This window comes from Pteropus vampyrus, unplaced genomic scaffold (assembly GCF_000151845.1).
Source record: "Pteropus vampyrus isolate Shadow unplaced genomic scaffold, Pvam_2.0 Scaffold43, whole genome shotgun sequence".
In the NCBI taxonomy this organism is placed as follows: domain Eukaryota; kingdom Metazoa; phylum Chordata; class Mammalia; order Chiroptera; family Pteropodidae; genus Pteropus; species Pteropus vampyrus.
This window is the reverse complement of record NW_011888824.1, coordinates 7,021,052-7,037,267: the sequence shown is the minus strand read 5'-3', so window position 1 is coordinate 7,037,267 and position 16,216 is coordinate 7,021,052. Positions and strand designations below refer to the sequence as shown.

The window sequence follows — 16,216 nt, the reverse complement described above, 5'->3', positions numbered from 1 at the left end:
ATAAATTTGCAGGTCTTCTATATCAATTTTATATAAACCTTCTGAAAATTTGTCTTGGTGCATAGGAGAGATTTACAGTAACCAGATAGGTACAAGTATATTAATTTTCTACTACTGTCATAAAAAATTATCACAAACTCAGTGGCTTAAAATAACGCAGATTAATTATTTTACAGTTCTGTGACTCAGAAGTCTAACATGGATTTAGAGGCTAAAATCAAGGAGTCTGCAGGTCTACATTCCTTTCTGGAGGCTCTAGAGGAGCCACGGTCTCCTTGCTCTTTCCAGCTTCTACAGGCTACCACGTTCATTCACCACCATCTTTAAAGCCAGCAGTGGCTAGTCAAGTCCTGACATCACATCTCCCTGACTGGAGCCAGGAAGGTTCTCCACTTTTAATGACTGATTTGGTTAGATTAGGTCCACTCAGATATTCAGAATAATCTATCTCCAGGTCCTTAATTTAATCAAGCCCCAAAAATTCCTTTTTGCCATGTAAAATAACATATCCACAGGTGCTGGGGATTAGGATGTGGATATCTTTAGGGGTCATTATTATGCATGCTATAACTCATATTTTCTCTACTCTTTATCGATAAACATGTGAACACTCCTCTATGCAAAGTATTGCTTAGGCTTGCTCAGTAGATCAAAGTGTTGTGTGGGGATCTTACATACTGAAAGTTGCTTCAGTTCCCTGGCTCACAACCAGAGCTTCTTTTAAACATACTTATCAAAAAAAAATGTGTTCACTCACATTTGGAAACTATGCCAGAGGGGTGATAATTGAGAATCTGTTTCAATGAGTCCATCAACAGAAGGAATTTCTCCTCCTCCTCTTCCATCTCTTTCCTCTTTTCCCCCACTTCCCTTCCTCTCACAGTTTCTGATTCAGAAAGTCTGGGGTGTACTCTAATTAGTAACTTAATTTAAAAGGTAAAATTTCTAGTAAGTTCTCAGATGATGCTGATGCTGTGTCCACAAAGCTTATATGCATTCATACATTTTTATCCCTAAAAAACTAAAATTGAAAATTGAAAAAAAAAATGAAAACAGAAAAAAGAATTGTCTGTTGTACCCATGAGCTTCATGAGTTTTCACAAATGGAATTTTCTCACTTTTATTTTTAGTGATAACAAAATATAAGAGGATATAAATATTCTCTTAACCCTTCCTTTCTCCCTCACCAAGGCAGTTTAGCTTTCCATATCAATGAAACTGGCTTCCATTAAATTGAAAATAGGATCATCTTTGAGAAGTATAGCTGGAAAATGAACATAAAGTGGATAAAGTTAAATTTCTGAAGCTGTTTCCTTTTAAAGATAGGAGGTCCCAATTGAAAGTAGAAAGATTAGAATTGGAAACAAATAAGTCTTGTCTGAAGATGAATAATTGCAATATTCTAATAATGTTATTTAAGTCTAATTAAATATTGTGTCTATCGAATAAGAATTACCAGGAATCCTAGAAAAAGTGATTCCAAGCAGCAAGGATTTGATCATACTCACTAGTACCAGTAAGAACAAGATCCAGAATCTGTTGAGGATGAGGATTCTAGTCATCAGATAGATGTTTTCTATATTAACATAAACTCCGTGAAAACAGGGACTGTTTTTTTGCTGATATTGGCCTAGCTCCAAGCACAATGATTGGCAATGAGGAGGCATGACACTTAACAAATATTTATTGAATAATCTTTTTTATGCCAGGTTGTGCCAGGTGTAAATGTTAATTTTTGAACTGCTGCCTATACAGTCTCAGACAGGGTCACTACATATTGGAGATTACTTCTGTATCTCTAAGCTACCACATTCATTCATAGAGTATAGTACCATGAAATAAATATACATTGATGATAGAACCATAGAATATTAAACTAAAAATAAGAGAAATGACCATAGCAGTATGGTTATAATAGCCTCCCAATTAAAAAAAAAATTCCAATAAATAAATAAATTATGACACTCATATAATGCAATTCTTTACAGCAAAAAAAAAAATAATAATAATAATAACAAACCACAGCTACATACAACAAAATAGATGCATCTTATAGTGTTGAATTAATTCAGCAAGACATAAAATAATACATGCTTTGTGGTTCTATTTATATAAAGAACAAACAATAGAACTAAGCAATATTATTTGTAAATGTGGAAGTCATAAACCTATAAAGCAAAGCAAGAAGATTATCAAAAAAGTCAGAATAGTTGTTTCCTGTGAGGGAAAAGTTGGAGAAAGAGATGTTTTGATTGGGAAGCAAAACCAAAGTGAGTGTCAGTTGGTGGATGGGCAGATGGGAATATGCTTCAAAGGTGATGGAAATATTGTTTCCTGATCTGGGTGTTGGTTATGTGGATGTCAACTCCATTACTGTTTAGTAAATGATAAATAAATATAAATGACTTATGCAGCTTTCGGTGCCAATATTTTACAAAAAGAATTTTAAAGAAAAAATTTCAAACATTTTAAAAACTATGTGACTCATAATATTTCTTTTAACACCGAACTGATAAGATGGCTGGTCTCTTGAAAACCAAGTGGGACAGTATTATTCAAAAATTGCCACAGTTATCTAATTCATTTTTTACTTATAGAGTTCGTGTGCATTTTGGCTTCTAGGTAGGTCAGTGTTACCTAACAATTTAATTTTAACTGAGTTCCTACATAATTGGAAAACACATTTGTCATTTTGGTAGTGATAGAAAGGATTAAAAAAAAACATTGGAGGTACTCTAAGTAGACATGTAGAGTTCAACATGTTACAACATAGGGCGATTATCAAGTAAAGAAATGTAATCCACCTTCGAGTTCATTACTTAGTTTCTGTAAAACTACATGAGGCAATTTTGCAAAGTCCTGTCTTTCAGTTTACCCACCAGGGCTGCTTCCACCTGTGTCTTTCCTCAAATTATGCTGTCACTTATCAACTCATTAGCTCAAGGACACAGAAAATAAGCCATCACCTTTCACCGATTTTTCTCAAAAGGGAATCATGTCATTCCATTTAGCTTGTGAATCTCTTTGCCCCACACTTCCTTAAAATTAACGTCCTTTTTTTCTTTCTACTGTAGAATTATAAATAGTAAATCAAGGCAGCCAAATATAATTATATTTCAGTAAGAATTTCATTCTATTCCAAATAACTTTCCAATAGTTGGTATGCTAACTCTTAGTTGGTACACTAACTCTTAGTTGGTAACTGACTAGAGGATATTAAAAAGACCTTTCCACCAGCCTACGTCTCCCATCATAACCTAAAAAGAATCTTCTCTATAAAATTAGAAGATAACTAAGCCAGAAGTTTCTCATAGTTGAATATTTGATCCTACCTCCTTCAAAACTGTTAGCACCTATGCTCACCTTTGTCTTAGGTTCTTGTTGGTTGTTAACCAGGGTGTAGTTTAGCATCCCTATAGGAAAACACATGGGATTGTTTCTGGAATCAAAATTATGGTAAGGGGTGCTACTGTATGCTAATTATCCTGCGATATTGGACAAATTCTCTTACCCCAAATGCCAATAGAATGTGTTTATTCCACCTCTGATTATCCAACATAAAGCATGAGGCCAAGATATTAATTTAGTAAAAATATATTTAATTATTGTTTGTTAAATAAATTAATCTAGAATTTTTAGGATCTAAGGCTATTGATAAAATGTAATTCTTTGCTTTTTCATTATGTCCTGTCCTTTCATTCAGAAATATCCTTCAATTTTTAACTTATTTATAAGAATCTCTGATCAACCAACCTCATCTATTTTCCTTCTTCTAAAATTTCTCTGATAATCATATCTCATAGCACTTGATTTATTTGTTATTAATTCATTTTTTAGTTGTTTCATACATGTAAATGTTGTCTACTTTAGACTTGATTGATGTGAAACCAAAAAATCTATCTCACATCTTTTACAATATAATTACAATATAATTTTATCGGTTCTTATTTCAGGAAACTATGAACTTCTTAGGAAACGGCCTTGTATCATATAGCTATTTATACAATTATTTTGTTTCTCCTTGAGGACAATATATATATATATATATATATATATACACATGTAATTCACATTTCATTCTCAGACTTAACACAGTTACTGGCAAAAGAAAATACCCAACATATATACAAGTATGTGTTATTAAGTGAATAAATATCTTTCAGGGCATCAGCAGTTTTGCCCCTCTCCATCTGCAGGTGAATGATAGAATGATGGGACAAAGATAAGATACCATGTTCTAAAACACCTGGGTATTTAGCGCCTATGTCACTCAAAAGCAGGGCCCCAGGCTAGATGATGGCTATAATGAGTCAGTCATTCTAGATAAGACATACAGGCATTTCAAATCCAGAGACTGGACAGAAACCAAGTAGTTAAACTAGGTCTTCTGGCAACTGTAAAACTATTTTTTCTAATTACTTCTCTTCCAGTCACTATGTACAAAGTCTCTAGAGGATTCTGCTGACTTATTGCTAGTTATTCCTGTTCTAGGTACTTCTTGATTATATCTTCCGAACCTCAGACTAAGGACCACATCTCTTAAGCCTCTCCTTGATGAAGGCCTTTATCATCTAGAAAATCCTCTTGCCTTGCTCCAATGCTTAATACAATGCCATTATAGGACATCTTGACAAGACCACTGGCTTGTAACACTAGTTCTCATAGTACGTAGAACACTGACCATAAAATTAGTTTTTATCTAGCTGATTTCTCCTTATTAACTTGAAGAAACTTATTTAGTGAGTAACTGTTTGACAGTTAGTATTATTTCATCATTTCTTTATTAATTAGAAATGGAGCTTCATTAATACAAACTAAACTCAAAGTAGAGTATTTGGTCATGAAAAGCAGCAATTAAAATATAAATAATGGGAGATCTCTCACATAGGAGGGAAAAAAACTAGAGGTCATAAAAAACAACTAGTTCAAAATAAATCAGGAACATAAGACATCCAACCTTTTCAATACTATAGCAATTGGATTCCTTAACAAAAATAAGAGTATTTAAACCAGGATTGTTACCCAATTTCTTAGCCAGGTAACTCTGTACCTTAGTCATCCTAGGGCTTCATCCCACAGATGGACCACTAATTCTCACCTCCACCTACCTCTTATTCCTTCATCTGTACGTTGATCATACCTGTTCTTGACCTCCTTAATCTTTGGCAAGCTGTTTCACCTTCCCACCAATGCACGTATATTGCAAATCATCAGAGTCAAGAATTGAGCACTCTTTATTATTCTAAAGTTAGTGTCAGCAAGTTTCAATGTGTTCACTAATCATAAGATTTATGAATGATAAAATGACTTTGTTCAACTAAATTAAATACCCATCATTCATAAATCCAACTGAAGTCATATTTTTTAAATCTGTCCATCTTCATTTTCCTGATTATTTTGTGCTTTTTTTTTTTTTGCTTGTTTTTCAATCTACTATATCAGAGTCAGAGAACTTGTATTATTTATCTTCATGTCCTCATTTTATGGCACTCAGCCTGGCATATAATAGGTGATAAAGTATTGACTATAACTGAACCTCTGACATGACCTAGTGCTTTATAAGTCTACTTATAGGTTGGTAGTTAATATCATAGAATGTAAAATTTTATTATATTTCAAATGGATATATTTTGTTTGCTTTTCTCTAAGTACAACGCCTAATACTTCTGTGGATTTTGAATGTACAAGGTTGGCGTTTTACCATACTGTGGTAACACAGATTTTATACTACACTCTTATTCCCTGATGCCATTATACATAAGTAAATAAGAATAACCAGGGACAAAATAATAGCTCCAGAATTGAATGTCAAAGAAGTATCACTTTATATTTACCATTTTTGTCTTTATATTATATCAAATGTCTACCACAGAAAATTCTCTTAATTACATGATGATTTTAGTTCAAAAGGCAAAATAAATTTTCCAGGGAAATTTTGCTAAAAATGTATTTTAAAACATAAGTGGAAACTGATTCTCTCACACCCACACACTCACCAATATACTAGGACCCTTTTAAAAGAACTTTTAAATATTATGAGCTCTTTTTTCCTTTTGTGTTCTCAACATTTTAGCGACCTACATCAGAGAGAGGAGAATGATGCAGCAAATGAGTAACGAAAATAAAACCAGTTTATCACAATGAGCTGTAGCCTCATGCTACCTGAATGAAGCCAAGTTTCCCCTGTAAAAAGCAGGTTGCTGAGTATAAATTATCTTCCTTCTCCTAGGTTAAAAGATTTCATTTAACTTGTTTAAGTGAAGACCACATGCCCCAGCCCCTGCTTCAGATACCAAATTAGAAAACATCTAAACCATATATACTCATATGTAATATTTAAGTACATTATAAGTGAAATGGACTCTGTTGTTTATGAGGAAACAGCTCATTTACATACCAAAGGATCTCTCAAAATCATAAATGCTGTGTGCCTTCGACAGCTTGCTTTAGCACAGAGATGTAGATAGGCTTGATGTTTAGAGAGCATAACTATTACAGAGAGAAGAACTTTATTCATTACACATATGCCAACAACATGCTTTTTAACTTCCTTTGAAGGTGGAAAGTACTATAATTTCAGATCAAGAAGTTAGTTCATCTATCTCTGAATAACCCTCACTTGGGGCAATACATGTTTAGGTGACACTCAAATAAGTATTTCCTATTAGAAACTATGCATGGCATTCATTATCGAGAGAAAATGGGAATTGAGGAACCAAAAAACTTAACTTCGACAGATCTTCCTAGAACTTTAATTTGAACAGAACCTAAACTCTATAAACTTGGAATTATTGTGTGATATTAACGCAGTTACCAGATAAAGGTTTTCCTCTAATTTGCACTTTTCGAATTACGTTACTTCAGAAAACATGCATTTTTTTAAATATATTAAGCATGTCTCCAAAGGGTTTCTTTTTTATTGGAAGAAAGAAAAGAAAATACTGTTTTAAACTCTGTAACTGTAAAACTAAAAGCTTAACTGGAAAATCTTAACCATCTATGCATTCTCTTCTCAAATTGATATATTCAACCCAAAGGTCAATGTAGATGATTTTAAAATTGCTTAGGTGCACCATTTTATGTTTCTCTCATATTAAATATTGTTAACTGATTAAAAATTAATGCAAACAGCATTGGAGATTTTAACTCTCTAAGCATTCCCAAGCCCTTGGAATAGCTGAATAGCCTGAATTCATTTTGCATTTTAAAAGCAGCATGATTTTTAAATTATAGTCACAATGATGACCAGAAATAAATAAGAAAAAATTGAGAAGCATTTAAGCTGACAAACAAAACATTTTCCGTGGGTACCGTGTGCTTAAGGTGTTTGTGTGTGTGTGGGAAAGGGCGGGAAATAGTAACTATTGCAGACCACAAAAGACACAATAAAAAGCTTCTTACTGAAACCCATTGAGGACCGATACTGCAAAGATATATTTTCTGTTCACTTTCATGAAGATTTGATATCATGGATGCTTTGCACAATTAAAAAAAGAAACTTAATTTGCCAACTAGCATAATCTTATATTAAGTTGAAAAGTTTCTTTTGTACTATTCATAATTAATTAAGACTTACCCACTAGTTTATGACACCCCCACCCCCACCCCCAACCCCAGCATGGCCCTTATCTTCCCTGACCACGTTTGGTTAAGTAGTGGAGCTAATGCTTGAACCCGGATTTCTGACTTGAAATGTCACAGGCTTTCTAGTCTATCACACTGCTTTTAATTATTTTAATGCTGCCTTCTCTCAACTCTGCATTACTTTTTCTCTTATTTTCAATGAACTATAGAACCCAATCATTTTCAAAATCTGCTTTTCTTATCTTTTTCTAAATTAAATTTGAGCAGTACAGAAGATCAAGAAGTTTTAGAGTCAGACTGATCAGATTTATGTTATATTTGCTTCCAGCCTTTCAGAATTTCTGTGACATTTAAAAGAGATATTCATGCAAGACTTTAGCACTTAATACCCTGTCAACATGTGTACATGAAGTTCCTGACCATCGCATTTTTTAGAACTATTTTTCCTTGCATCACATTGACTCCTTAGATTTTTAACATCTCGGATTTTAACATGGACCATCTCAAAAATTATCTGCTACCAATTAATTCTCTAATGTCACTAATAATTTTGAGAAATGATATGAAACTAACCTCCAGATTCCCACATTACAATGAATATATTTAAATATCATTATTTTCTTGTCTGCTAATACAAATGTAATATACATTTCTGGACCTCTCTGTCTAATACAAACATGCTTGCTTTCCATTTCAATAACAACAGACCATTCAATTTAGAGAGGAATATGCATTTACAAATAAATTTGGTGGACAGTGGCTTCACTGACCCACATATATTACAAAATAACTTATTAAAATCATTTACTTTACTAAAAACATCAGCTTTGTTCTTTTTTCCTAACTCTTTATTAAGGAGAGGCTTGCATATTCACAAAAGAAGACAGAATTTTATAACAAAATCCCATATACTCATCACCATTCCCAGAATCAACTCATGGCTAATCCTACACAACGACACTTCATCTACATCCCACGCTAGCATGTTATTTAGAAGCAAATTTTAAATATTCTACCATTTCATCCATATATATCTGAGTATGTATCTCCAAATAATTAGTTTTAAAGCATAACCATGATATGATTATTCCACTAAAAATAAGTAAATTTAATATTATCTAACATCCAGAGTGTGTCAAATTTCTAATTACGTCATCAGAATTTTTTAAAGTTGTTTGAATCACATTCTAATAATTGTACACATGATGGTTGTTCTATTTTTACATTTCTTTTAAGCTATAGGCTTCCTTGGCATCTTTTTGTTCCTAGTAACTGATTTGAAAGAACTGGATTGTTTGTACTGTAGAGGTTCCCATAGCCTGGATTTTGCTGACTTCGTGTGATGGTATAGTTTGTAGCATATTCTTCATCCTTCTATTTCTTAAAAATTGAAGGCTGTGTTTCTTTCATTGCTTTTCTTCTTTTCTTTATATTTTTCTCTCGCGCGCGTGCGCTCCCTTTTTTTTTTTTTTTTTTTGAGTCAGAAAAGTTAGTTCTAACCATCGTTTTAATGGTTGGTTAGGTTTTGCCTTGTATTTTGTCAAAAGTTTTCCTTTTTACTTCTAGACTTTCATCCAAGGGCTCTGTATTTTCCTTTATGCTACATAAAAAATTAAAATTAAAAAAATTTAATCTTGTATTTAAACAACTTGCACATAAGTCTTTTCATTTAACTGTGCCTCTCACCATCATGGTCCTCCTTTAAATATACTGGCTTATCAATGTCAATTTTAAAATCTATTCTTAGAACTACAAATGATATTCTATATGTGGTTTATTGCTTTTCTTGAACAGGAGAACACAACCCAGAAGTAATTAGATCTTGAACCTGGTGCTTCATTCTCTTCCTTCTCTTCCCATTCACAGTTTATCTCTTCTTAGGCCAGAGTAGCCACTCCTGGCTTTGGAAAGACAAACACTGATATACAGATTGAGTCTCTTTCTTCTCTTGATTTTACTATCTGTTGCTCTAGGTGATATAACTTGGGTACATAGTTATTAAATAGTCTGGCTGTGAATTCTTGAGTTTATTTTTTAGAGCAACAGAGAATACTCATGTGTTATAGATTCTGTCGAAGTAGTGCATTGTGTAAAATAAATGACCATTTTTACTGTAAATTTTGAAATCATTCCCCTCGCAGGTTTGTAACAGAAGCAGTGAAATGTGGTTGAATTAATAGTAGGGAAAGAATTCTGGACATAATTTGATTGTATATTAATTAACTGGCAATATGAAAACATTATATATTTTATCAACTTTTTAAAAAGTCTCCATCTTTTCTACAAAGCTATTAAAAATTAACTAAAATTCATTTATTATCAAATTACTCAAAAGTTATATTTATATAGTGATATATTCTGTCAAATAGATGCTGGAATTGGTAGTTGAAAGTTCATATGAACCTCAGAAAGGGAAGCTAACTTTAGCATTTGTCTAGGAATAAGTGAGGCCTCTGGGGAAAAAAAAGGTAGAAGGCTATTTATGGTCTTAAACCTTAGTGCTATTTGACACTGATCCAGTCTGTGGCCAGCTCTAACCTACCCAATGTAGCATGGGCCAAACCATAATAGGGGCCTAGTATAGGCTCCCATCAACCTCTGAATTAATACTAGGCTGACTATTGGTCTCACACAGCAAGAAGAAGTAGTCAACATGACTCTGGAATCAGAGATGAGGGTGTGAATCTTGGTTACACCATAAACAGCTGTGTGAATTCAGGCAAATTTCTAACCTTTCTAAACCTCAGGTTCCTAGTCTATAAATAGCAATAATAAAGTATGTATTTTATTAGGTTGTCCTGAGGTTTAAATGATCATATAACAAGTATAACACAGCACTTGACCTTTAATGTCTTCTGAATAAATGTACATTGTTATAATTATGATGACATAATTATTTTAATTTATCTTGGCCAGAATCAAAAGGTGTTGTTTCCCTAAAATCCTTTGGGATTCAACTTTGTCTTAATTCTAGTTAATCTATTGCTCTGTACCTGATAAACAATTCCACATCTTGCATTACCTCCTTTCTTTTGTCAGATGAGGAATTCCAGCTTAAAACATGCAGTGGAAATATATGTGGAGAACTTAATAAGATTTGGAGACGTGCACTGCATTATGGTTGAATAAGCACTAGGATAAGCCACAGGAGAGGTAAATTGTATCCTCAGACCTCCTCTCATTATCTGTGACTATGGGAGCCTCAGTTTTCCAAAAATTGAGGTGAGGACAGTGGACTAGAACTCTCTAAGGGGATATTCTAGCTCTAACTTTCTTCAGTGCTACAAGGTGTCTGCTTGCTTTATGATACATAGGTAGGAAGAGTAATCAGTAGATATCATAAGGCTATTAATGCAGTACTTACATTTCAGTGATGTGTCCAAAAGCGTGGCAAAGAAATATAGCAGATAAGAGAAAAGAATATTTCAGGTTGTATCAAGGCCCTATTCAAAAGTACATCTCTAATAAAAGACTGAAAGAAGGCTATTGTATATGGGATACAAAAAATGAAAATCATGAACCAAAACAATAATTCATAAAGATCTATGCACTCCAATATTCATGGCAGCACAATTTACAATAGCCAAAATATGGAAGCAACCTAAATGCCCATCAATAGATGTTTGGATAAAGAAATTATGGTTCATATATACAATGGAATATTACTCGGCCATTAAAAAAAATGAAATCTTACCATTTGCATTGACATGGATGGACCTAGAAGTTATTATACTGAGTGAAATAAGTCAGAGAAAGATAGATAGCATATGATTTCACTTATATGTGGTATCTAAGGAACAAAAAGAACAAACTAATCAAAAACAGACTTACAAATATAGTGGACAATTTGGTGACAGACAGAGGGGAGGATGTTGAGAGGCTGGGAGAATGGAGCAAAGGGTTAAAGAAGTACAAATTAGTAGTTGAGAGTTGGGCACGGGGAGCATGGCAGAGGGAATACGGTTAGCATTATTATGATGGCTAAGTGGAGAGCCAAGGGAAGGAGGAAGCAATTGGGGGGATTGTTTTATGAACATTATAGATGTCTAACCAATGTACTGTACACGTGAAACTACTTTAAGTAAATAAATTCATTTTTTCAAAAAGCGAGAATCATGAAGACAATGAAAAGTGCAAAATGGAGCAGCATGTAAGAGACTTTATCCCGAGAATGACTATGGTACTAAACTTAAAAGTTAAGCTCATTTGAGTAGGCAGTCTAATTTTTATTTGAGAAGTATAATTAATAAAACATTTCTGAAAGGATAAAAACACATCATTGATGTTCCAATGACAAGAGTCTATGAATAGTTAAGGGAATAGAAAAATGACCATCACCCAGGAGCTAGGTGGTATTTTTACATTTTTAATTTATTACTAATTCAATGTTTTGTTTTGTTTTGTTTTTTTATGAGTGACTCCATAAGGTCTTCCAAGAACACTTTAAACTTTCCCATGAAGAGAGTACAAAAACAAAAGTTCTAATTTATATTCAGGAATTCTTCTGTAAAAATTTTTATGAATTAAATGTAAAAGTCTACAGAGCATAATCTACAGACAAGTCAAACATGTTTTGGCCAAGTGACCTCAAGAGTCAGCTGGCAGTCCACGCCCTGTGCAGAGGTAGGGAAATATATTCGTAAGTATCTTAATAACTCATGCAGGTCTAAGCAAGCAGTTTTTATAGATAGTGCTCTTTAAGACAAACTAAAGGCCATATGACTCAGAATATCTAAGGAATAGGAAAAATGCTATTTATATTTAGTTAGCAAATTCTCAACTAAAACTGGTGAAGACTAAACCTGATATCTTCTTACAGGAAAAAAAAAAAAAAACACAAAACAGATTTAAGGGAGCTAGATTCTAATTTTGGCAATACTGTGGTCTTGAGCACGTCACCAAACATCTTAGCTACAGTTTCTATTTCTGCAAAATGTTGGTAATAATGCCAACTTAATTGAATTGTGTGAGATTTAAATAAGTAAACACATGTAACATCCTGAGCAAAATGCCTGATATACATAGAAATCGTTCAGTAATTGTTTTTTGTTAGTTTGGGATATCAGACTAAATTTCTCAATGGAAGGTACAAATAAGACATTTCTCCTTATAAATATAGAAAATCTCCAACTCTGAAATCACTATGTATCCATACTAATGTCTACCCGAAGAGCCAAAATCACACATTCTATTTTTCAGTTGTCTGATTAAAAACAAACCAGCACAGCATTCAACTTGGAAGCTGTCAAGAGCACCACCTGTCTGATTTTCTTACAGCTGTCAGAAGCAAATTTTAGATCCACCTCCTAAATTTTTACCCCAGCTACAACCAGATTATGTCTTTATTCAATACTTTTCAGTTGTTTTAAAGGGTCTTTTTATTTTAAGAAATATATATAATTATATGTAATACATGTAAATATATGCATATGTAAAACATTTGCTACCATGGTCAAATAATGAAAATTATATGCTTTACTTAAGGCATGTACCTTTTCAGAATAAGTGTTGAAACAGAAAATACTTATTTTAATATAAAGATAGAATTCATTATTTAGAGGGAAAAGAGATGTTATTGTGTAAAAAGAATCAGAATTTGGCCACTTTTAAATTGTTTTATTCTAAAAATCATATTTATCTATAGTGATTTTGTGCAATTCTAAACCTTGTCTCTGAATATCCACCAATAGTAAAATATATTTTAAAATTGTATGAACACATATCTTAAATTGTATATGAATCATATATGTGTGTGTATTTATATACTCTAGTAATAAAGGAAAAAAATAAAATCTCCATTTTAAAATATCATAAGGCAGAAATGCTCAAAATCATTTTTCTAAGTTTAAATATGAAATGCAACATTTTAAATTCATCATGGTCTTCATTCTTGCAAGCTTTGTAATTTTTGCTAGGTAAGATATCAGCCATAATGTTACATGACCATAACTATTTATAGAGGTGTGGGTGACACTAGTAACTAGTGCAGCCTTTGGCATAGCAAAGAAGTTTCCACATGCAAAATTTCAGAGAAATCTCTTCTCACTCCCCCAATACACAGATCTGCCAGCCTCTCAGCCCCCAAATCCACTTCTCTGATCCCGTGTAGAATCATTGATCAAGACAATTATCTAAAAGCAGCACCTAGAGTTGTCACATTGACTGTCAATGTGACTGTCAATTTCCATCTTTTTTTCTTTTTCTAGTTGATACTATTGGAAAATGGTAGCAATACCTTCAGCAGTGATCTCAGTCATGGTGGTTGGAGAAAGGAAGAGGCAGGCAAAAGTTCCCGTCAAGTGGTACTTTGCAGAATACTTTAGGATTGGAGAACTCTGATGGAGGATTCTGTGTGAAAACGTGAGGGCTCTTCGTTTTCCTGGCTGTTTCTGCTGCTTCTTTGTTGTCTTGTTGAACTTTGTCTCTTCTCTGCAGAGTTCTCCCCCTGGTAACAACCTGAGCCCTTTCCAAAGCAGCACTTGTGGCTCAGGCAAAAGTATCAGCTTCGAATAAAAATAGCCTCATCTCCGCAGGACTCTCAGCACTTTTTTTTTTTTTTTTTTTTGGCACTCAAGGGGAACACACACAAGCACATATACTAGCTTTCCCGCCTCAAAGAGAAATAGGCAAAAATAAATAAATAAATAAGGAAGTAAAATGTACTGTCTAAACCCCCGCAGTTTTCCTAAGATAATTACAGATCTTGGGGTCTATGTCAGAAAACGTGAAATAAAGAATTGAAAGTAATCTTATCCATGATAGCTCAGATTTATTCTTAGTGCCCTTATTTCTCAGAACATTTCTCTTCCCCTTATTTGGTGTGGGGAGGGTCCTGTAATGTCTACCAGAGGCAAAGGGGAGGGAAGCCTCAAGTCATTTTCTTCAACTTGATTCCCTATTAGTCTAAATCCACTTAGCAAGTATAGTTATTTATATATGGCTACACTTAAAGTTGCAAATATTAAATCCTGAAGCTTCCTTGTAGGGGTTTAAGATTTTCCAAACATTGGCCAATAAGAAACACATAATGTCGACTTATATTCACACTGGAGAACAGATGAATTACTAGATTTTTTATTCACTTTAATATTTAACTAAAAACAAAATATCTGAATTTATTTATGCAGTAAAAGAAGGAGAAAGTGACACAAAGTTTAGAAATCCACAGCCCAAAATATAGTAAAAGATTTTAGTTTTTCCCTACCTCAACTTTGAAAAAAAAAAAAAAAAGAAATAAAATAAAAATGATCATAGCTGCTAACAATTAGCCAAATTGTTGATTAGCATTTCACCTTCCCACTCCTAGCCAGGTGTTAATGAGCAGAGAAATATTCAATAGTTGGTGGTTGGAAGAAGAAGGAGAATCAAAGGGCATTGATAATCACAAATTCTAGCCAATTTGTGAATAATCAAGGTCTGACTACACTTATCTTTTATTTCATTCTGATATTGAACCTAAGAAATGTTTATAGTTTAAACTTTTAGCCTTAACTTGCTGCCTTTGGTTGTCAGAACTTCTTGAATTAGTATGGTACTTCAGAGAGCATAAAGCAAAGTCACGTATGTTGCTTTAATATTTAAACTGTGGAGAGTGCTGCAATAGTATTTCCATAGAAAACGACCTCTGCCATGTCAACAGCTGTGTATTTGCTGCCCCAATTCCTTGCACAGTAAGAGGGGTTCATATACCAGCTGAAGAGATTATTAAGTAAACAATCTTAATTTACAAAAAAAGGAAATAATTCCAGATAATACTCACGATTTAATACAAGATCCTACACTTGGGCCTGGGCTTAGAGGTTTTTGACTACAAGTCTGACACCTTTCTCAATAGGTGAAACCTCTGCAGACACTGCCATTTACAGGTAAAGAGGATTCTTATAAATGAGGCCCACTAGCAGAGGGAAAGATTCAGACTTCTCACAGCACCTCCTGGAGCACAGGGTCCCTGTCTACTTTCTCAGGTGAGAAAAAGCAGAACTCTTCTCAGTTGGCCCTCAAAGGCGTCTCCATTCAATATCGCCAAAGTGCTTTCAATTTTAAGAAAAGACAGTGCTTTCCATCTCTATTTGTCAGAAACTTTCATAGTTTTTCATTATAACTGAACGAAGAATTAACAATTCCTTAACTCATTGAGAATTTACATGAGTCGGGGCCTAAATAAAATTAGCTAACTCAGAGGGAGGAAAACACATACACAATCTTAAACTCTTATTTAATAAAAGTTGAAATAAGACTAGAGAGCAAGAATACTAAATTCTCAATGTTTGATGTTACTCTTAAGTTCCCAATCACTAATTTCATGTTATACATGCTAGAAGGAAAAAGAAGACTTAAGAAATACGCTAGCCAATAAACAAGTTTGCAAGATAAGATGTTTTTTAAATGCATCCGTTGGATGGGTGGGTGAATATTATTAGACATTAAAAAATCAGTGTACTTCTTATATTCAAAACTTATTAGAACTTTCAAATTATTTTCAACCCAATTCATTAGATATATCTTTGAGTTTCAGGCGGAACTCTGTGAAGCTTTCCAAAACCAAGCAACTAAGATTCTTCGAAGTGTACGCACCTCATTCCTCAGGTCACTCGAAGAATAAAACCTTACAAACAATAAATTTGCCTTTCTT

General features: G+C 33.5%; 1 protein-coding gene across 2 annotated transcripts in view; it reads right to left on the bottom strand.

Moving 5' to 3' along the window:
• TRDN (triadin) overlaps positions 1–14,009 on the bottom strand; it is a 241,034-nt gene extending 227,025 nt beyond the window's left edge. The window contains exon 1 of one of the 2 annotated variants that reach the window (XM_011358757.1): positions 13,820–14,009. In XM_011358757.1, coding sequence (XP_011357059.1) covers positions 13,820–13,841 — 22 coding nt within the window. In that variant the 5' untranslated portion in view covers positions 13,842–14,009. The remainder of the gene's footprint in view (positions 1–13,819) is intronic. The other variant, XM_011358761.1, reaches the window with a different exon arrangement.
• Between the last annotated feature and the right edge of the window lie 2,207 nt (positions 14,010–16,216).